The 21386-nt window shown below is 44.0% G+C and overlaps 1 protein-coding gene across 1 annotated transcript in view; it reads right to left on the bottom strand.

Annotated features, from left to right (window-relative positions):
- Window positions 1–21386, bottom strand: part of CRYBG1 (crystallin beta-gamma domain containing 1) — a 185933-nt gene that overhangs the window by 35868 nt on the left and 128679 nt on the right. The window contains exons 3-7 of the mRNA XM_040474289.1: window positions 14772–16387; window positions 7346–9683; window positions 4028–4075; window positions 3824–3942; window positions 1985–2150 (exon numbers count right to left, since the gene is read on the bottom strand). Coding sequence (XP_040330223.1) covers window positions 1985–2150; window positions 3824–3942; window positions 4028–4075; window positions 7346–9683; window positions 14772–16387 — 4287 coding nt within the window. The remainder of the gene's footprint in view (window positions 1–1984; window positions 2151–3823; window positions 3943–4027; window positions 4076–7345; window positions 9684–14771; window positions 16388–21386) is intronic.

The following is a 21386-nucleotide window of genomic DNA, read 5'->3' as shown; positions in this document are numbered from 1 at the left end:
TTTTTTTTTTTCAACGTTTATTTATTTTTAGGACAGAGAGAGACAGAGCATGAACGGGGGAGGCGCAGAGAGAGAGGGAGACACAGAATCGGAAACAGGCTCCAGGCTCCGAGCCATCAGCCCAGAGCCTGACGCGGGGCTCGAACTCACGGACAGCGAGATCATGACCTGGCTGAAGTCGGACGCTTAACCGACTGCGCCACCCAGGCGCCCCAACCAACCACAGTTTTAAGTGAAAAAAGGAAAACAGCACTGTACCTGTATCATGATTATAACTACAGAAAATGGAATTGGCCAAGATGGAGCAGGGGATTTAGAATAATTACGAGAAAATATCTCATGATGGTGGGATTGGGGTGATAGGTTGAAACGTTGCTTTATTACCAGTATTATTTGAGCAATAAATAAAAAGGGCAGGTTAATTCTCCCATGACTATAACATTTTATTTTTAATTTTTAAGGATATTTATTTTTGAGAGAGACAGAATGTGAGCGGGGGAGGGGCAGAGAGAAAGGGAGACGCAGAATCCGAAGCGGTTCCAGGCTCTGAGCTATCAGCACAAAGTGGGGCTCGAACTCACAAACTGTGCGATCATGACCTGAGCAGAAGTCAGACGGCTCAACCGACTGAGCCACCCAGGTGCCCCTGTCTATCACATTTTAAAATGGGGTTCCTCAATGTTTTAAGGTTTATCACATTACATACTTAAAACTATTAAAAGATAAATCACTTAGAATACCAATGATCACTGAAGTCACTCAGAAATGTTGATTTAAGAAACAAGTGATATTTTCCTCTGCCAAAAGCTGTTACTCATTCTTACTCATTCTCATTTTGTAACATTCCTTATCTCCCTACTGCACCCTAATGCCCATCTGTTACACAAATGGGGTTTTAATTTTCTACTTGGAAGATACCATTAACTACATTTTTAAAGGTAAAGAATCATCAAATTCCAACAGCCACAAAGACAGACAGATACAACTTCCTCATCAACAGATAAGGAACCAAGACATTTTACCCAGTCCCTAAAGTGACGTTAAGTACCTACTGTTCTTACACCCACATGAAATCCCAGAGTTGAACTATCAACTGAATTATTTGGGGATTATTTATTTTTCCAAAATAAAATTCCTGTAAGCCACTCAAGGTAATCAGAACTCACACAGCAACTGGGGCACCTGGGTCGCTCACTCAGTTAAGCATCTGACTTCGGCTCAGGTCATGATCTCAAGGTTTGTGAGTTCGATCCCTGCGTGGGGCTCTGTGCTGACAGCTCGGAGCCTGGAGCCTGCTTCGGATTCTGTGTCTCCCTCTCTCTCTGCTCCTCCCCCACTCACGCTTTCTCTCAAAAATAAATAAGCATTAAAAAATAACAATAAAAAAAATAACTCACACAGCAACCAAAACACTAAGTAAAAGAAAAACTTACTCATATAGAATTCATCAAAATCAGGTTATTAAGTAAAATACATTTGGAGATGGGGATGGGGGACAGGAGTAAGAAATCAATCTTCCAAATTCATCATGAAAAAAAAAAAGACTAATCAATTAGAATGTTTCTTCTAATTCATTTCAAGTGTACAAATGTATGGAAAATATATCCATGGAGCACCAATCAACGGTTTTTCCCATTCACTTATGTCATAAAGTGAATTTTTCTCTCAAAGTAAGTATCATCCTTGGCATTCAATAAATATTTGCTGAATCAGGGGCGCCTGGGTTGCTGAGTCGGTTAAACATCTGTTAACCGGTTCAGGTCAGTTTAGCTCAGATCATGACCGCATGGTTCGTGAGTTCGAGCCCCGCGTCGGTCTCTGTCCTGACAGCTCAGAGCCTGGAGCCTGCTTTGTATTCTGTGTCTCCCTCTCTCTCTGCTCCTCCCCCACTCACGTCTCGCTCTCAAAAATGAATAAACAAAATAAATAAATAAATAGATAAATATTGGCTGAATCAGTGGATTCTGGTTTTCCCACAACCTACCTGGACTACATGTCTGAGTGAACCAATCACCACAGGCTTAGCGGACTCTGCCTCCTCGTTTCCTTCCAAAGTATCTTCTACACACCAGAGACCAGAGAGTTCCAATTCTCCTTCTTCTAAGGGAATGGAGTGCCCTTCAAAATTTGGTTTCTCATACAAAATCCAACTAAGAGTAAAACACAGCAAAACTATTAGCTACACTTGATGAGGTTTTGATAACTCAAATATTCTAGCTAAAATCCTCTCCCCCCATCCACCCTGCTCGTCTCCCTCTCCTCCCCTTCTCTTCTCTCTCTCACAATATACACCGCAGCCAATTATTATATATATTTTGTGGAAATTCTCCGGCAGTTAAGATGTATAAACTCTCCCTAAAACTAAACTTATTGGGCATAATTAAGCCTCTGATAATCGAAAAACCGTATCAGGATCTAAAAGAACTTTTGATTGTCGATACGAACATTGTAGAGCCACTAATGTGCTACAGAATTGTCAGTCAGTGAACAGTTGTAAATGGTACTACATCAGACAAATGGACTTTTCTTATAATGCTTTTTTTCTCCTTATACATGTAGAAGATATTGCTCTTAGAGGGATTTTTACTTATATTTTAGAACCATATCAATGGGTATACTGATATAAAGTAATATATGTTAATGGAAAGCATTTTAAAATTCTCCTTCCAAACAACAAGCATCCAAACACTAAGGAAAATCTCATTTCATATAGGACAGTGCTGCTCTTAGATGCTTACACTTTTAAAAGAGAAGCCAACAAAAGTTGGGGGAAAAAAAGCACTAGCGTATTAAAAATAAAATTGATAGAAAATTTGTCTTTAGCCGTATTTTTAGTCGTCAAATTTAAGAACAACAGCTAATTGTAGTTTTGTAATGAATGCGTTGAATATATAGAAAAATATTAAAATATTTAAAACCTAACAGGAAAGATGTTGCATATTTACTCAAAGAGAAAACAAACAAAAACCCTAACTAGTTTTTTAGACCACAATTGTCTAAAGCCCAACCACATTTCAAAAAAGTTTATAGATAGGTACCACAAAGATAAGTATTTATGCCAGATAAGTGATTTATTAAAAATGTCTTTTCTTAATTCAACTTCCTGTGTATTTCCTAGAAGCCATCAAGCTGGTAAATAATTTTTTTACCAGTTCCTTTAATCAAAACCACCTGTTGCTGAAAAGTTGAAAAATAAATTTTAGGTTAGTCATCCAAAATGTCTTTTCTTATAGGATATTTAATATTCTACCCACATGACTATTGAAGTTCTTACCAATGTCTCTGAAAATTCATAAACCAGAAGTGCTAGTGTGGACTCTGATGTGCATTAGTCCCAGCAGTGTGAAATGAGGATATACGGGAAAAGAAAGCTGTACATAAATAAGGCATCACCTCTATAAATCAGAAACGTGGTTAAAAACTATAATATCTTAGGGGCACCTGGGTGGCTCAGTCGGTTAAGCGTCCAATTTCAGCTTAGGTCATGATCTCACAGTTGGTGAGTTCAAGCCCCCCATTGGGCTCTGTGCTGACAGCTCAGAGCCTGGAGCCTGCTTCGGATTCTGTGTCTCCCTTTCTCTGTGCCCCTCCCTGGCTTGTGCTCTGTCTCTCTCTGTCTCTCAAAAATAAATAAATGTAAAAATAAAAAATATTTAAAAACCGTAATTTCTTACATATGAATTTCTTTTACTACTAAGACTAGTATTTTCTGCCCTTTACATTGCTAAAGGCATAATTTTAAATGAGTACTGAAGACCAAAAAGGTAATTAAAAATGTAAAACACAAACCCTCTAAGTCAGGAACCCAAAGTGCCCTTCTTACCATCCTCTGACGACCTTGACGATTACCACCGGAGAGAGGCTCCAAGAGCTACAATCCTCAGTGTCACCGAAAACTTCAATGCACTCCTCAGAGACATCTGGGTCCCTGTAGATCACTACCTATAAGAAAAGGAGAGTGGCAGCACAGGATTGGACGTTATCAGACTAAAATAAAATCTAGGCTAGAAACGGAACATCGTCTTACCTTTCCAGGCCGGGGGTTGATTTTATTAGGAACACTTCCTCTAAGTGTCTGTAATCAGATGAACAAAAACACAAGAAATTAAACTTTGTGTAAAAGCCTTCAGAGTTTCTCCACCCATGATCCTTTAAGATCATATTTTTGCCTCACAATTTATCAGTTTTGAAACAGTCCACCTTGATCTGTGCCAAAGCTGTACTGAAGTGCTCTTTGAGTCTACACTATTAAATTAAGAGATCTTTTTCTCCTCTAACTGAATGTGCCATTTAACTTTCTCATTTATTTTTTTTTTTCAACGTTTATTTATTTTGGGGACAGAGAGAGACAGAGCATGAACGGGGGAGGGGCAGAGAGAGAGGGAGACACAGAACCGGAAACAGGCTCCAGGCTCTGAGCCATCAGCCCAGAGCCCGACGCGGGGCTCGAACTCAAAGACCGCGAGATCGTGACCTGGCTGAAGTCGGACGCTTAACCGACTGCGCCAACCAGGCGCCCCTAACTTTCTCATTTAAACAGGTAGAATATTTCTACCAATTTAGAAAATTCAGGGCCCAAGAGCCAGACCTTATAGCAGTCCACAGAATAAGAATTCAGCTAAGAAATTATAATTCAGATGATCTCTGTACAGTCTCAAGAGAAATTATAAAGTATGAATTATGTATCTAGAAGAAGCTGCATCAGTTTTAAGTGTTTATATACTTATCCAAATCTATAAATACTGTCTTTTCACAGTAACATCTTATCACATAACAAGTATTAGTCTACATAAAAGGGGGTTTATGGTATATACCACAAAGTATATTACACACAGTATACTGAATCCTCCCTTTTTGATGGACAAAATACATTTTTTATGACTCTAAAATTAATCATTTTCAAGACGAGCTGACAAGACCAGTAAAACCAGAAATGCATAATAAAAATAGTAATTACACATGAAAAAATATTATAAAACATGAACTACTTTCAATGCTGACCAGGATGCTTATTTTAAGGACTGCCTTTGATCTGATCACTCTTGCACCATGGCACAGGAAAGCATGCCAAAGACCACAAGAAGGCCTCAGGAGAGCATTATTAGAAATCCAAACGGCATATATTTATTTATATATACACATTAGAAGTAGATAAGCTGAAGACAAAGCCTGAAATTTAAAACAAAATTCAGGTAAGACCATAAAGACAGAATAGTTATAGAATAAACAAAGCCCAAGACCTACGGAAAAACAAAAAATAAAATTTTTTAATCATAAAAAGACCTAGAGAGTATAAAGCACTTTGTCTGCTTCTCCTTTTTACTTGATTTGGCGTGATTTTTCAAGAGATTCCAGAGGGAAACTGTGTATTCTGTTGTCAGACTCACCAGACTGCTGTCAAATAAGAGAAGTGATCAAAGAATGATTAAAAAGAGAAAATAAGGCTGGAATGAATGGGAAGTAGACCAGTGGAAATTTTGCGCTTGAGAGAAACACTCAAAAATCTTATGATTTCTGAGCGCTATGTGCTGATTCAATTTTGTTTGTTTACAGCAGTGGTTCTCAAAGCGTGGTCCCGGGGCCCTTGAAGGATCCCCAAAAACCTTTCAGGAAGTCACTGAGGTCAAAAGTGTTCTCATATTATGAGAACACTTCTGGTTAAGAAGGGGGAATTTTCTTTTTCAGTCTCTTTCTCTCACAAGAGCATGGTAGAATTTTCCAGATGGTCCAGGACCTGTGACGGCATAACTTCTCTGATGCCTTAATAGAAGGTGCTTGTGTGTTCTCATGACTTAAACTTTTCTTAGTATTAATTTCTTTTCTTTCTTTTTTTTTTTTAATATTATCGTCAATTTGGCTAAAATACAGTATAAACAGTGTGCTCCTGGTTTGGGGGGTAGATTCCTGTGATTCATCGTCCACACACAACATCCAGTGCTCATCCCAACAAGTGCCCTCTTCAATGCTCATCACCCATTTTCCCCTCTCCCCTAGGCCCCCCCCCCCCCATCAACCCTCAGGTTGTTCTCTGTATTTAAGAGTCTGTATTTAAGGTTTGCCTCCCTCTCTGTTTGAAACTATTTCTTCCCCTTCCCTTCCCCCATGGTCTTCTGTTAAGTTTCTCAACTTCTATATATGAGTGAAAACATATCTGTCTCTCTCCGACTTATTTCACTCAGCATAATACCCTCCCAGTTCCACCACGTTGCTGCAAATGGCAGGATTTAATTTCTAATGTAATAAATTCCAATAAGCAGAACCCATATGAACAAAAGCTCTTTGGTGTCTTCAACAATTTTTAAATAGGAAAGTGTCCCGAGACCAAAAAGTTTGCAAATTTTTAAAAAGAGGGATCTGAACTTCCACGGGATATCCAACCGCACATTTTGAAAGAGCTTCCAAAATTATATTCTATGACAGGCTGGAGCCGAAGGCCACGCAGCAAACAGAAACATGCCGTACTCCCTGTAAAATGAGGAAGGGGGCACAGGATCGGAATTGACTGGCTGTGTGAGGCGGCCGGAACAGAGGTCCGCTCCAGTTTTGGGGCTAGCACAGCTGCCCTCTGGAACTTACATTCTGCCTTCCTCATCCATGGTCTTCCCTCCACTTGAGCATTAAGTGAGGTAACAGAAAGACACATTCGCACCAAAAACTCAGTAAAGAAAACAACTTCTGGAAATCAGGTAAAGGAAGATGGAGAAATCATAATTGTTCCTCAAAATCCTGTTCCGTTGCCCTCTCTATCACACTGAGGGAAAGATTCAGTGCAGACCAAAAGCCTTTATGCTTCCACACCTCTGTAGGAAAAAATGTTTCCCTGATGAAACTTCCAAATAAAGAGAAATTAGTTCCTGGATTATATGGGATAATCATCTATTGCTACTTATGGGAAGAAAGAGTGAATCTTACATCACAAGAGAAGGGATTAGGAAGATTTCTTGGTGGGGGCTTTTTTCAATAAATGAAACAGCTTTACAAATATTCAAAATTCTAAGTATGACACGGAGCATTTTTACGCAGAACCAGGTAAGAGAGAACATCTGGTCTGTCTCTGAACTCTCAAGGTTCCTTACCTACACCTTTCAGAATACAACATATAAATTCATTAGCTTTAAAATATTTGTAGCTCATTTTTCCTGCTACACTACTAAGACCTTGAAGACAGAATCTAAGTACCCTTCTTCCTCCCTAGCAGTCTCCTCTACACATAGTAGGTTTTCAATGTGATAAATGAACAGCAAACTCTCATTCACACACATACCCATCTGAAAGATGGCTTATCATCTCTCTCTCCTCTCATTTCATAAACACCCCCAATAAATGGTAATATGTTGCTACTTACGGTTGGATCTGATAATGACATTGCAGAAAAAGACACGCTTGGGTCAAACCGGCCAGATTTGAAAAGACCCATCAAGTCTGTGTCGCTATTTCCATAGTTTGGCAAGTTTGACTTAAGAACACTTTCGGCATGATTAGCTTTTTCCAGATCATCGCTGTTCTTCAGTTTAGAAAACTCAGAAAATTTCATTTCTGGCAAGTGTGGATTGCTTCGTGAGCCCAGATCTTCTTTGGCTTCCTCTTTTGGCAGGTATTTCTCCATGTAGCCTGGACTTTTCAAACCCAAAGGAGACGGATTTGTGGTGTTGAAGTTGAAGACCTTTACGCTGTTGGCTGGAAGGTTTGGCTGTTCTTTGTCTGAACCGCAGGGCGGGGCACCCTCGGCCCCGGGCTGCAACGGCAAAGACCGAGAAAGAGAACTGTTCTGAGAAGCACCGAAAGATGTGGTCATAGTACTGACTGATGTGACAGAGGGAGAAAAGATTTTGTCGTGTGGTAAAGAAGATAACATGCTTGAGAAGAGTGCACTTTTTTCTAGCCTAGATCTCTTAACACCCCCATTTGTAATCTCTTTGTTCTCTTTGTCATTTGCTTCTGGAGCCAGCAGAGGTTCGTCTTTCCCATTAGTGTGAGTGTACAAGGACTTGAAGAGAATACTCTGCTCGGTGGATGTACGTTTGGGCCTCAGTTTGGATTTTGTGTCAAGGTTCTGCATCAGCTGTAAGGCCGGTGACATTTCTGGCTGGTTTTCCCTTTTCTTCCCCAGACCAAAGGTAAACACGTTGGGATCTAACACCTTTTCCAAATTGTCCTCGTGAATAGGAGGCATGACAAAGTGAGGGGCAGGAGAGTTTGGCACCCTGGACTTCTTTTTCTTCTGAGGCACACAGACCGTGCTGTCCATCTTTTTGATAATTTCAGTGAATTTTTCCATATCAGAAGAAGAATCAAATACACTATCATCGCTACCAGCAGAAATGTTCAAAAGACTGGCAGGGCTGTCCTGGCCCTTCACAACATTCCGATGTGGACTTTGAGGAGGCTCTGAAGGATTTCGGTCACCGGAGGAGCTGACGGGGCTGGATTCAGTCTTTGGGGCTCTTCTGTCGCCCTGACTTTGAGCCTGGAGAGGCAGAGTTCTCTCTGGTTCTGGCGGCATGACTTGTGGGCCAGATCTCGCTGCGTGTTCCTCTTTGCAGTGAGTGTGTCTGGGTGACGTGCTCTCGTTGCCCAGAACTTCCTCTTTCTGGGGAGCACAGCTTGCAACAGAAACCACTTCAAGTTCATCATTGTGACAACTTGGCAACAGTGCTTCTCTAACTGCAGAGATCTCGGAGAGGACCTGCGGGCCTACGTCCTGGGTGTTCTCCACGGGGAGCACGAAGGATCGGACCTGGACAAGGACCTTGGACGGACCCTCGGTGCCCACGGCTCCTGGGCTGTGCTCTGTGGACAAAGGAGGGCTTGCTTCTCCTCCTTCTCCTGCAAGTTTGGAGGGGGGCACGTTCTCATCATTCTTTTGTGACACGGGCAGAACACATCCGTTATGGTTTTCTGACACTTTTAGATCGGTGCATGGAAAATTGCTCGTGGGAGCTTCAACACATGTGTCTTTGGGTGCAGGCTGTGAAAGAGAAGGCCCGTTAGATGACTCAGCTGGGGGCCGTGAGTCAGAAAAAGTATCCTGGGGCTTTGGTCCGGCTGTTGGAGGGGACTCTTTGGTATCAAGAAGGGCAGGAATGTCTTCTGCTGGATCAGTCATATTTTTGAGTACAAGTCTTTTGCTGTCTGCAGGCTTTGAGTCATCCTCTCCTAAAAGCTTGTGGTCCTTAACAGGAATCAGAGCAGTAACCACTGCTTCGGAAGGGCAGCCAGCATCAGTTTGCACATCTGCTCTATCACCTTGGGTAAGCGGACAACCAAGAGCTTGACCCTCGGCGGGCTCGCCTTCCGATCCTCCTGCACGGGGGCTCCCGGCTGCTGGTACAATCTCCTCTTCAGTAACTTTGGATTCTGCAGAGGTTTCCTTCACCCGCATACCATTCTGGTGACTACTTGGCATTACTTTCTTTTCGGATTGCTCCATTTCCTTGGCTTTTTTGGCTAAGTTCAGCTTCGCCCTCCCGACAAATGTTTTATTAGAGGCAGGAGTGTTCCTTGCGCCTCGAATGTCAGCATGTCTTGGACTACTGTTTGCCCGTTTGTTTTCAAACAAGGAGATTTTGTTGGCAGTGTTTCCTTTATGAACTGGCTGGCTAAATGGATTATGCTCATTTCCCAAGCCGTCAGGATTCTTAGGGGTTTTAAGATTCAGTTCCACATGTTTGGGCTTGGCAGGGCTGCAAAAAATAAAGCAGGAAGATAAAGTTATTGGCCTAGTTTTAAAAAGTGAACATACCAATTTATTCCAAAACCAACATCTTTCTGGTATAGAACATTCATTTTTTCATGAGACTATTTTTTTTAATGCTTATTTAATTTTGAGACACAGAGAAATAGAGCACGAGTGGGGGAGGGGCAGAGAGACAGAGACACAGAATCTGAAGCAGGCTCCAGGTTCTGAGCTGGCAGCACAGAGGCCGATGCGGGCCTCGAACTCACAAACCGTGAGATCATGACCTGAGCTGAAGTGGGACACTTAACCGACTGAGCCACCCAGGTGCCCCTCATGAGACTTTTTTTTTTAATTATTATTATTTTTTTAACCTCATGAGACTATTTTTAAACAATCCTAAAGACTCTATCAACTATTTTTATTCTTTTTTAAAGTTTATTTTTGAGAGAGACAGAGGCAGTGTGAGTTGGGGAGGGGCAGAGAGAGAGGGAGAGTGAGAATCCCAAGCAGGCTATGCACTGTCAGCACAGAGCCCAACGTAGAGCTTGAACTCAAGAACCATGAGATCACGACCTGAACCGAAACCAAGAGTCAGAGGCTTAACTGTCTGAGCCACCCAGGTGCCTCACACTATCAACTATTTTTAACGGATGTTTTGCTTCTACATGATTTAACTAAGCAAGTCTGGAGGTAGGAGGTTAGCAAGTTTATCAAGCACCTAGTATGTGAGCACAGTGCTCAACACTAGAGTCTGAAGACATCTTAGGGCCTGAAGAACATTAGCAACATTAGCATGAATTTAAATATTCTCCCTTATTTTAAATATGTAAATGATTTTTACATATCATTGTAAACTTCAGTTGAATATTTTCATTTCATCATAACTTTTTAAACATTATTTCACAAAGCTAGATTATAAAAATATTTATCTATTATTTACCTCTCTGGATATTTTATTCCCTCCATCTTCCTTCATGTAACTTTATTCTGATTATGTAAGTGTGTTCACTACAGAACGTTTGGAAAATATAAAAATGAAAAATCACTCACAATCCTACCACTCAATCTCCTTGTTAACATTTTAGTATAATTCAGAATCTGTATGTATAGTAAAATATTTTTTAACAGAATTGGGATGATTCTGTCCACAGAGCTTCAGATCTCATCTTTCAGAAAAAGATTAATCTTATATTTCACATTTTTAACACTTTTTAAGTTACTAAAAAATTTGAAAAGTTTTTTATAAGTCTACATAAAAGTTTCATCATATAGATGTACCATAATTTACTTTCATTACTCAACTGTTGGTTTTGTCATCATTTTTTGGGCAAAGGGAGTTTCCCCTTGCTCTATAAACTATTACTTTTCTTGGTTGTAATTACCCTCTCGTGGAAATCAAAAATCTTTGAATGTACATACTGTCTTCTTTCTGAGAAACAACACGTTCTCTGTATGACATTAGCCAGCTCTGGTCCTAGCTCTTAACACTAATTATCTGTGTGAGCTTGGTCAAGTTAACTCACTGGACTGGCTACCTTCTCTATCTGCAAAGCACAAACGAACTAGATAGTTTAGAACAGAGTTCCTCACTGCACCCCACACACCCCAAGTTATGGCTGAAGGAATTCTTGGAGTTCTCTTCAACGGCTACAGCAGGGACCATAGAGACTGATGAAAGGGGCTGCTGGCCAGCCTCACTCCTTTCAACCAGAATCATTTCTACTTATCTGCTTCATACAGCACTTTTATATAAGCTTTCCTAGAAAAGTGGACTCCAAAGCTAAAAACAAAAAAATGTCTAAACCACGGGTCTCGTGGTTTATAAAACGAAGAGATACTAACCACTAACAATCACCGACACAACTTGAGAAACACTATGCTTGCCTAATGTACAATTTTATACATTCTCTTTTCAGACGAGGAAATTAAAGCCTAGAGAAGGTAGGTATTTTGCCAGAAGTCACACAGCTAGTGAGTGACGGTCATAATTTGAAACCAGGTGTTCTGGTTTCAGATGCCATGCTCCTGACCACTCAACTCTTCTGCTTCCCCAGACCTCAGGGACCAAATCTGGTCCTTCCCAGCTTTACATATTCAAGAAGTTAATGAATTATCACAAGATCTATAAAATTAAGCCATCATATTCTGGAGGCCACCTTGATAATGGGAATACAAAGTAGAGAAGCACTGAAATCTCATGGTGCCTCCACATGGATTCACTGGCCTTCAGGAAGGAGGAGCCTTTTGAAGGAACAGGCAGTAGGACTTTGGGAGAGATTCCTTATCCTTTGGGACAAAATGAGAAGACTGAGGGGCGCCTGTGTGGCTCAATCAGTTAAGCATCTGACTTTTGATTTTGGCTCAGGTCATGACCTCCTGTCAGGCTCTGAGCCGCTAACAATGCGGAGCCTGCTTGGGATTCTCTGTCTCCCTCTCTCTCTGCCCTCCCCCCATCCCCTCTCAAAAATAAATAAATAAACATTACAAAAAAAAAAAAAAAAAGAGAGAAGACTTGAGAAGTTCTTCCCAAATACAGCATTAAGAATTTAGGCTTTATTTTTAGGAATTTTATTTAAATACTAAATTTGATATATTCTTTAGGCATTGCTTTCCAGTATATCTATCTCCATAAGATAGCCAGGCTCCCTCATGGTGGGCCCAGATCTTAAATTGAAAAGGAAAATTAACTTATAAGCACTGCCTCGAAGATTAAATTCTAAAGCCAGTGGATTAGAAAAGCAGAGTTTACAGATGCCACCAGTTAGTGAGGGATGTTCACATACCAGGAAATACACATTTAAAAAATTCTCACAAATCAGCTCAAGGAACAGTCAAACATCAAAGTAGATCTTGTGATGTAAATGGAAAATGCTGCAGGTTAGACAACTAACTACCTTAAGGACAGGAAACACATCTACATATTAAAGATTTACACCAAGATCAAAATATATTTTACAACCAAACTTTCTGTGCTATTAAGTTCTGCTACCACGAGTCACTACAATTAACCTAGCTCAAACTGATTACAAGGAAGGCTTCTGTAATTCATGTTGTAATGCCTTTATTATAACGTGAGAGGGGAAAATCTGGTATCTAAAAGCTGTGGCTAGCAGAGGAAAATTCTCCATATTCTAAACATACCACTGTTAAGAATCACAACATTTAACACTTGGTAGAGACTTGAAGATGCAAATTTTCTAAAAGCATCAAGAAACATGCTGCTGCATAGTCATCTTTCAGGGAATATAAAATAATTTTAACACTTCAGATGCAAATTGTTTTTAAACATAATCTGAGTAACATTTCTTCTTGAAATACAATCAGAGGGAAAAAAAAATCCATCAAAGAGAAAAAAACTAGAAGGAATTAATTTCCCATTTCAATAGTTTGTCGATTCACCAAGTGCAACGCCCTGTGGAAAACACAAATAAGCCAAATGCCTGACAAAGGGAAAGTTTTAGGTAGAAAATAATCTGCATGGAGAAAAAGACATGTGGTTTAGTTCTTGTACAGTAAACGTCACTTTTATAAGAGTTTCATTATAAGATCTGTGAGTTTCATTATAAGATCGCTTCCCAGGTTTGTTTACTCCTGAGCAGTGTAACATTTCTGGTTTTTCCACTGGTGTTTTCTGATTGGAAGACCAGCAAGGGTAAGAAACAGCTACACACACAGCAACTCTTCTCAGGCTCACCCTTAGGAGGTCTGAATGTCCGTCACACTGGCCTTCTACAAATAATTGGCATCATTCACTCTGGTTATTTCTCTGACACAGCCATTACAGAATAAATAGCTGACTTTATCAAAGGTCTCCAGGGTGGCAGCTGGTGAGGTAGCTCAAATTACTCATTAAGCAGGTTGTCCCTCAAGTGTTTACCAAACAGACCTCCTACTCTAAAGCTTATGTATCCAACAGTTCAAATAGAATGAAACCCATTCGGTTTAAGCATCAAAATGCTGTGAAAACACAAGCTCTTTTAATAAATGTGTAAATGCAGGAAAAACTTGAGGAGTTTAAATGTTTATTTTTCACAGGTGCGAACTGGGAGGTGAGGAAGTGAGAGTATGGCAAGGGGAGAATCTTGAGTTCTAAAAAGAGCCCTCCCTACCCCATCCACGTATACAAACCACATTTAGCATCAAGGCGCAACAAGCCCATCTCCAGAAAGCCAAGAGTGATTTCTTCGGGCTTTATACCTCCCCAGCCTTCACAGCCAGCACCCCACTTCGCAGTTCCAACAGCTATCACCTCATAGAGATATTTATCTGTGTCTTGCCCTGCCAGAGTGGGCCATAAACTTCTCAAGGGCAATATACTGAATCATAGTATCAGTTTTTCCCCATAGTTCCTGGCACCATACCATGCACAAAAGGTACTCAATAAATATTTGGGGGGGGGGGGGGGCGGAAATCAATGAACTTAACAGCAGGTAGCCAAACTGTTGTTGAGCTTGATCCTTCCGATGATGTGTCATTTTAACAGTCTCCCAGTAAGAACCTGGTCCTTTCTCCATTTCAATAACTAAGAATTACTTTTCAACCTGGGGGCAAAAACACCTCTCTCAACTCCTGAATATTCTAAGAAGAGGAATTAGAAAAAAAATTTCTTTTTTCTTTCAAGCTGCACTAAATTCCAGAAAAAGTTGTGTGAGTTATCTTAAACTCACCCACGTCAAAGCTACTGGGTCATAGTGAACAGAAGAGTGTTTGCTCCATGTTTTCAAATTCACTGCATAGGCGTCAAGAGTGCCCTATCCAAGAATGCTGGTGTACATTTTGAATGAAGATTTAGCTCCTGTCAGGCCAAGCAGTCTTCTTTCAGTTAATTATGTAAACATCCAGCCTCAAGAGATTTTTACATTCATTCAGCTTAAATCTACCAAAACAGTTAATGAACAACCCAGGAGGCTCCCAAAGTGCCCTCTTAAACTGCGTTAACCAGCCCTTCACTTCTTTCCAACACAGAGGGGAAAGTTCAGTGCAGAGAGAGAGCTCTTCCACAAACGCAAAGACCCCGAGCCTCCCGGAAACGCCCCTCGGCACGTGAGCTGAGACCCACAGCTCCACCAGGCCCTAACCCGCCGCTACTTACAGGGTCACTTTAGTGGTCACCGTCGACCTGCCCACACCGAAATGGTTCCTGGGCTTCAAGCTCTCGGCGTCAGAACCACCGGCCGACCTGCCCAGCTCTTTGCTTCGACTTGCTTCTCCCCGGCCGTCGAAGTGGTTGGGGAGCAGGCCCCTCTTGTGCTCGGGTTTGATCTCCGGCAGCAGCGAGCTGCTCTTGACCGTGAGCTCGCGGGGGATGACACGGGCCGCCTCCTCCCCGTTGTCCCCCGCGGCACCCTTGGCGGCCGGGTCGGGCGCCGGCGCCCTCTTGGGGGGGGACTCCTTGGCGGGAGCCCGAGGGCCGCCTGCAGGCGAAGTGGGCGCGGCCTCGGAGACCCGGCTCTTGCCCCTCCTCTTGGTGGGAGACGAGGCCTGCGGCGGCTGCTTGCCGCGCTCCGACTCCCCGCGGAGCTGCCCTCTGGAACCGGGGCTGGGCTTGGACTCCGCGCTCGCAGCAGAGGCAACGCCCCCGTCGGGGGCCGCCCGCGGAGATTTCACTTTCTTTTCCGCGGAGCCGTTCTCGGTGGCCGCGTTTGGCGCCACCTCGTAATCGAACACCGCGTCGTCCCTGCCCGCGCTGTCGGGCGGCGCCGTGTCGGGCCCGGGGGAGTCGGTGGATTTCTGCGACCTTCTCCGCCTGCCCGACCTGCGGCCGCCGGACCTCTTCTCCATGTCGTCGGAATCGCCGAAATCTTCTGCCCCCGGAGTAATCGCAACCGGCTCGTCCACCTGTGCCACTTCAGTCTTGCTCAAGTAGATGTCCAAAGTTAACACTGTGGCGGGATGGGTGCGCTCGCCAGGCCGGCAATGTTGTCCTGGGGTCCCGGCTTTGCCGTCTGCCTGCGCTGAGCCAGCGCGGTTCCCCTCGCCCTCCGCCGGTGGGTCACCTGGGGGAGCGGCCGCGTCCTCGGGGGAGCGGCTGCGCGTGTCTTGGGGCCCCACACGGACTGCCCCGGCACACACACGGGGGGCTGTGTCGGTGGCCTCCCTTAGTCCAGCCCCGGAACTCTCCCTGGTGGGCGACCCCGGCACACTCCTCGCACCCTGGGCTGTCTCCTGCTGGAAGCCAGTGCCCGGTGAAGCGTCCTCCCCCGGGCTGCGGGCCAGCGTCTCTGCGTTCTCTTGCCTGGAGGAATTCTCTGGTGAGGAATGCAGCTGCTTGGCAGCGGTGGTGGCACCTGGGAAAGACTCTCCCTCTGCCTCCAGAGGTTCTAATTGGAGTGAATCACGTTCATGGCACTGCTGCCCAGCCGCCGCCGCTGCCTGGCTGCTCGTGCAAGGTGACAGCTTGGCGTCAGGGGGGCCCACCTGTACACAGGTCTCCGGGTGCTCCTCCGACCCCTGGGGCTTCTCCTGCGGGGAACCCTCCTCACACGTGTCAGTTTGCTTTGGTTGGTTGCCCAGAGGTTTACTCTTCTCATTCTCTCTTTCTGGGGATTTGGAAGAGGCCACATCTTTGGGAGACACTGATTTGGCACTGGAGCTGGTGGGACTCTCTAACCCGTTTCTGCTGGTCCTTCTCCTTCCTGGCGTGAACAGGTTGCCAAGTTTCCCCAAAACCGGCTTCCTTTTGTTTTCTTCTGGTGGTTGTGCTCTGGACTGGAAAATAAAAGGGATTGGGGGAGAGAAACTATAAAAAATCTGGGTTTTCCCCTCTTTAATAGTAAGTACATAGCAGAACTACAAGCCAAAATGGTAACAGACCAGTCTCTGATTGAAAATTAAAAAGTTATGTTTTTGTTACATTTATTCCAACATAATAAACCCAGATTTTACTTTTTTAATTTTTCTTAAGCCCCATGATGTGTTTGGCACTACTTAGAATAACATGTTATTCAACTAGGTCTTGTGTTTTAAATAAAAATTGGGGGCGGGGGGCGGCCCTTGGGTGGCTCAGTCGGTTTAGTACCCGACTTCGGCTTAGGTCATGATCTCACAGTTCCTGGGTTCGAGCCCTGCGTCAGGCTCTGTGCTACAGCTCAGAGCCCGAGGCTGCTTCAGATTCTGTGTCTCCCTCCCTCCCTCTCTGCCCCTCCCCCGTTCACACTCAGTTTCTCAAAAATAAATAAACGTTAAAAAAAAATTAGAGAAAAATTCGTAAGGTCCAAATAATCACCTACACAAAATAAACAATTGACTCTAGCTTTTGCTTTTTACCTGCTTCCTCAATAAAGCTGCAATTTCAAAACTGACATGCGTGATTACAGGGCATCAGTAAAGGCACTAAAGTATCTTAAGGGGGTGTGTTTTTGTTTTTGAAACACCTCCTTTCTTTTTGTAGTAAGGAAGGAAAACCAGGAAAAAGCTCTAGCAGTCCTTTCTAGAACAGAAGGGAGCCGCCTGGGTTCAATAGAACTGCAAATGAAAGCTCTTAGGAAAACCAGGATTCTAGCACCTGGGCCCGCCCATAGCCACACCTGCGGTTCCCGGAGGGGCGGGCCCGCATTCCTCCAATGGGAGAAACAGGCGGGCATTCAAACGCCTGCTGGTTTCCCCCTCTCCCCCCAAAAGCCATCGGGCCGCTCTGGCCCTCACCCGAAAGGCCTTTCCCCCGCGGGAAGTTCCTAAGAGTGCAAATACGGGGTGTACCTGGGGAAGGAGGACGACCACTTTCGCATACCCTCCCGTCTGGGTCCGGGAGGCGCCGGCGGACAGGAGCGCACCTGGCTCTGTCCACGCGGACCTCGGCCGGGGGCCAGGCCCTCACGGCGGCACAGGGCTTCAGACGCGAGTCCCGGAAGCCGAGTCACCGGTGGGAAGGGGTCTGGGCCACCCGCAAAAATCGCCGCGGGTTCCGGGAAGGGAAAATACGGGCGCCTCTTACATAGCCTGGAGCCAAAGGGCGCTCACCTGGCGCCTGCGCTGGAAGGGGAGGGCGCTCGGAACAAATCAATAAAAGGAAACCTGCCAGTAGGCGCCGCGGTGGGGTTTGCCCCACGCGGAGAGGGGGTCCGTGGGGCACCAGGCGGGCAGGAAGAGAAGGAGGCCTCCCTGGGAAAGGGAGGGAGCTCCGGACGTTAGCCCGGCCTTGGCTCGTAGGGGAGGGCGGTGTGCTCCGCGTAAGGATCCCACTGAAACCAAGACCACACGTGTGGCTACAAGAACTTAGGAATTACCTCTTCCATTAAAAACCCAAGAGCTTAGCTTGAGCCCCACCTACCAAGGCGAACATTCAGGGCAGTTTTTACAATATTGACTGTTTACCGAGAGGTTCCGGAATAACTCTTCAGCTCCATTTCCTTTGCCAGTGAACTTTGGAAGTGGTAGGAAATAGGAAAGACATCAAGATAAACCATGGATATTAACATGGTCGACAAGTACGTATTGAGACAGCCGCGGCAGAATAACATGTAATTCTGCAACAGCCTAATTAGGTGCTGGTACCCCACGGTAGAAATGAGGTAAGCAAAGCTCGGACAGCAAAGAGACAAAGAGCGGCGAGGGGGTACTCCTTCAGCTTCACCACCCAGACCCGTTTCAGAGGACGCGGAGGTACAGAGGGCACTCCTGAGGCAGAGTCAGCCCAGAGAAAGGGATTGAATGCAGGCCATACACCTCCTGAGGAAGTGCTCATGAGTCACATTTACTGACCAGCCCTGAGCAGTTCTTTGGTTTGAGAAGCACCTGGCGGGAGCTTTGGAACGAGCTAGCTGCTGCAGGAGGAAATGGGTCCTTGTTGCAGCAACTGGGAGCTTGTGTGACTGAATTGATATGCTTCTAAAATCTAACCAGATTTTTATTAATAATTCAATCCTACAATGGTTATATAAATAATATAAGAAGGATTCACTGTGTAATTTAAGAAGAAAATAAACATCCCAGCTACCTAAGAAATATATTTGGATTCTTACTACAAGTCAAAAGTATTGCGTGATATTTATTTTTATTTTTGAGACAGAGAGTGAGCTGGTGCGAGCGGGGAGGGGCAGAGAGAGAGGGAGAATCCCAAGCAGGCTCCATGCTGTCAGCACAGAGCCCGGTGTGGGGCTCGAACTCTTCAATGGTGAGATCATGAACCAAAATCAAGAGTCAGACTCTCAACCAATTGAGCCACCCAGGCGCCCCGCCCCTTCATTTATTTATTTGTTTGTTTATTTACTTATTTATTTATTATTTGAGAGGGAGAGAGAGCAGGAGAAAGGGAGAAAGAATCTTAAGCAGGCTCCACGCTCAGCATGAAGCACCACATGGGGCTCAACTCCACAACCCTGGGACTGTGACCTGAGCTGAAATCAAGAGTCAGATGTTCAACGGGTTAAGGCACCCAGGCGGCACCCCAGTATTACATGATTTTTAAACATAATTCATGCTTACTAAGCCCTTCTTAGGCACTAGACACTTAAAAGGAGATTTACATAAAGTCCCATCTAATCTTCCTAACAGCCCTTGAGGTAGGTACTCTTTTTATGCCCATTTACCAAGGTTACTTTTTGCTGCCCAAAGGTCCACAGCCAGTAGTCTTTCTGACTCTGGAGATGGAGCGCTTTGTCACTGTTGCCTGAAGAGACCTTCAAATGTATCCTAAAGATGTACCCAGGAAAAAAGGTTTGAGTCTGTGGGCTCAATGTTAGCCTGTCTCAAAAGAAAACCGTTAGGTTTATGTATTAGTCTGTCCTGCCAATCATGTTGTAATCCATCTTTCCCATGGAGTTGAAAGATGCCTGATCAGCAGTCCTCTCTGCCCAGTGCAGGCATTTTTCATTTTTTGGCTATAGCTGCTTTTTTACAAAACCGGTTGTTCTCTATAACTCAGCCTCATCAACTACTTGACTCCTCCCCTCAGAAGGGCAGCCAATTTATCACCTGCCAGGCTGTTGTTTTGTGTATTGAACTTTCTAGAACTGTAGAGTTTTGTTTGTTTATACATGAATGTTCACAGAAGTTTAATTCATAATTGTCAAAAACTGGAAACAAATATCCATCAACTGTGAATGGAGAAACAAATTGTGGTACATCATACACCAGAATACTACTCAACAATAAAAAGGACTGAACTTCGGAAGTGTGTAATGACACGGATAAATCTTTAAAATGTTATGCTCAGTGAAAGAAGCCAGACTCAAAACATTACCTACTGTATGGTTCCATGTATATGCTATTCTAGGCAATGCAAATCTAGTATATAATCATAGAAAATAGATCAATAGTTGCCAGAGGGTAGGGAAGGGGTGGAGGGGTGCAATGTGACTACAAAGAGACACAAAGGAACTGTGGGGGTAATGGTGATGTTCTATATCTTAAATGTGCTAATGGGTACACATATGTACATAACTTTCAAAACTCCTGGCATGATACACTTAAAATGGGTACAATGTTTTACATATAAATTATATCTTAATAAAGATGGTTTAAAAATAAAACTTTCTGGGGTACCTGGGTGGCTCAGTTGGTTAAGCATTTGACTCTTGATTTCAGCTCAGGTCATGAGCTCATGGTTTGTGAGTTTGAGCCCCAAGTTGGGCTCCGTACTGACAGTGCAGAGCCTGCTTGGGATTCTCTCTCTTTCCCTCTCCCTCTGACTTTCCCCTGCTCACTTTCTCTTTCTCTCTCAAAAATAAATAAATAAACTTAAAAAAAAAAAAAACAACAACTACAAATTAAACTTCCCCATGAGAAACAATCCATCTGGCTCAGGAGCACATTTCTTTTTTTTTTTTTTTTTTTTTTTAATTTTTTTTTTTCAACGTTTTTATTTATTTTTGGGACAGAGAGAGACAGAGCATGAACGGGAGAGGGGCAGAGAGAGAGGGAGACACAGAATCAGAAACAGGCTCCAGGCTCCGAGCCATCAGCCCAGAGCCTGACGTGGGGCTCGAACTCACGGACCGCGAGATCATGACCTGGCTGAAGTCGGACGCTTAACCGACTGCGCCACCCAGGCGCCCCAGGGGCACATTTCATAGTTCTTGGTCAACAGGAGCCTCAAGTCATTTCAAGAGCTAGATCCTTGTTTACAGCAGAATGCAGCCTTGCTCCAGGAGCCAAGCCCCTGAGTATCTCCAGCATATGTCTATGCAAGGCACTGAGCAGAGTTCAGAATGAACTGTTCATCCTAAGTAAAGTTCACAGTCTTTGAGAAAATCTTTGAGAAAAACCCCTTCTTAAAATAGGACATACATTTCTTTTCAGCCAGGGATTTTTCTTTCCTCATGGAGGAGAATATAAGCATGGCAGATGGAAGGTGAAAAGCTAGATGGCCTTCGAATTGTCCAGAGAATAGTTACCTTCTTACGTAGGAGTCTGCACCTGGAGTAGTAAAGGTAGGATGGGACCTAGCACTTACTCGCTCAACCTCCATAATAATCTGTTGGGGAGGGGTGTTTTGCAAAGAGGCCATGAGGGCCAATCAGTTTTCATCCTGCTCTCCTTGGCTGCTCCCCAGGCTCTCCTCCCTGCAAGGTCAGGTTGCTGAGGGTTCTTGGGCTGGGTGTTCACAGACTACAGCAGAGCCCTGCAATCCCAAGACCTCCTTGGTGGTTAGCTCTCTCTTGTGCACTCCTGTACACCTTATTTAAGGCAGCGTGCACACCTCACTGTACAGAACCTGCATTTGGAACCCACACCTGATAAGGACGAGAGCTGTCCACAACAGGACTAC

Source organism: Herpailurus yagouaroundi, unplaced genomic scaffold (genome assembly GCF_014898765.1).
Source record: "Herpailurus yagouaroundi ecotype Mexico unplaced genomic scaffold, PumYag 139, whole genome shotgun sequence".
Classification (NCBI taxonomy): Eukaryota; Metazoa; Chordata; class Mammalia; order Carnivora; family Felidae; genus Herpailurus; species Herpailurus yagouaroundi.
The sequence above is the reverse complement of the archived record's forward strand: the minus strand, read 5'-3'. Positions and strand labels throughout refer to the sequence as shown.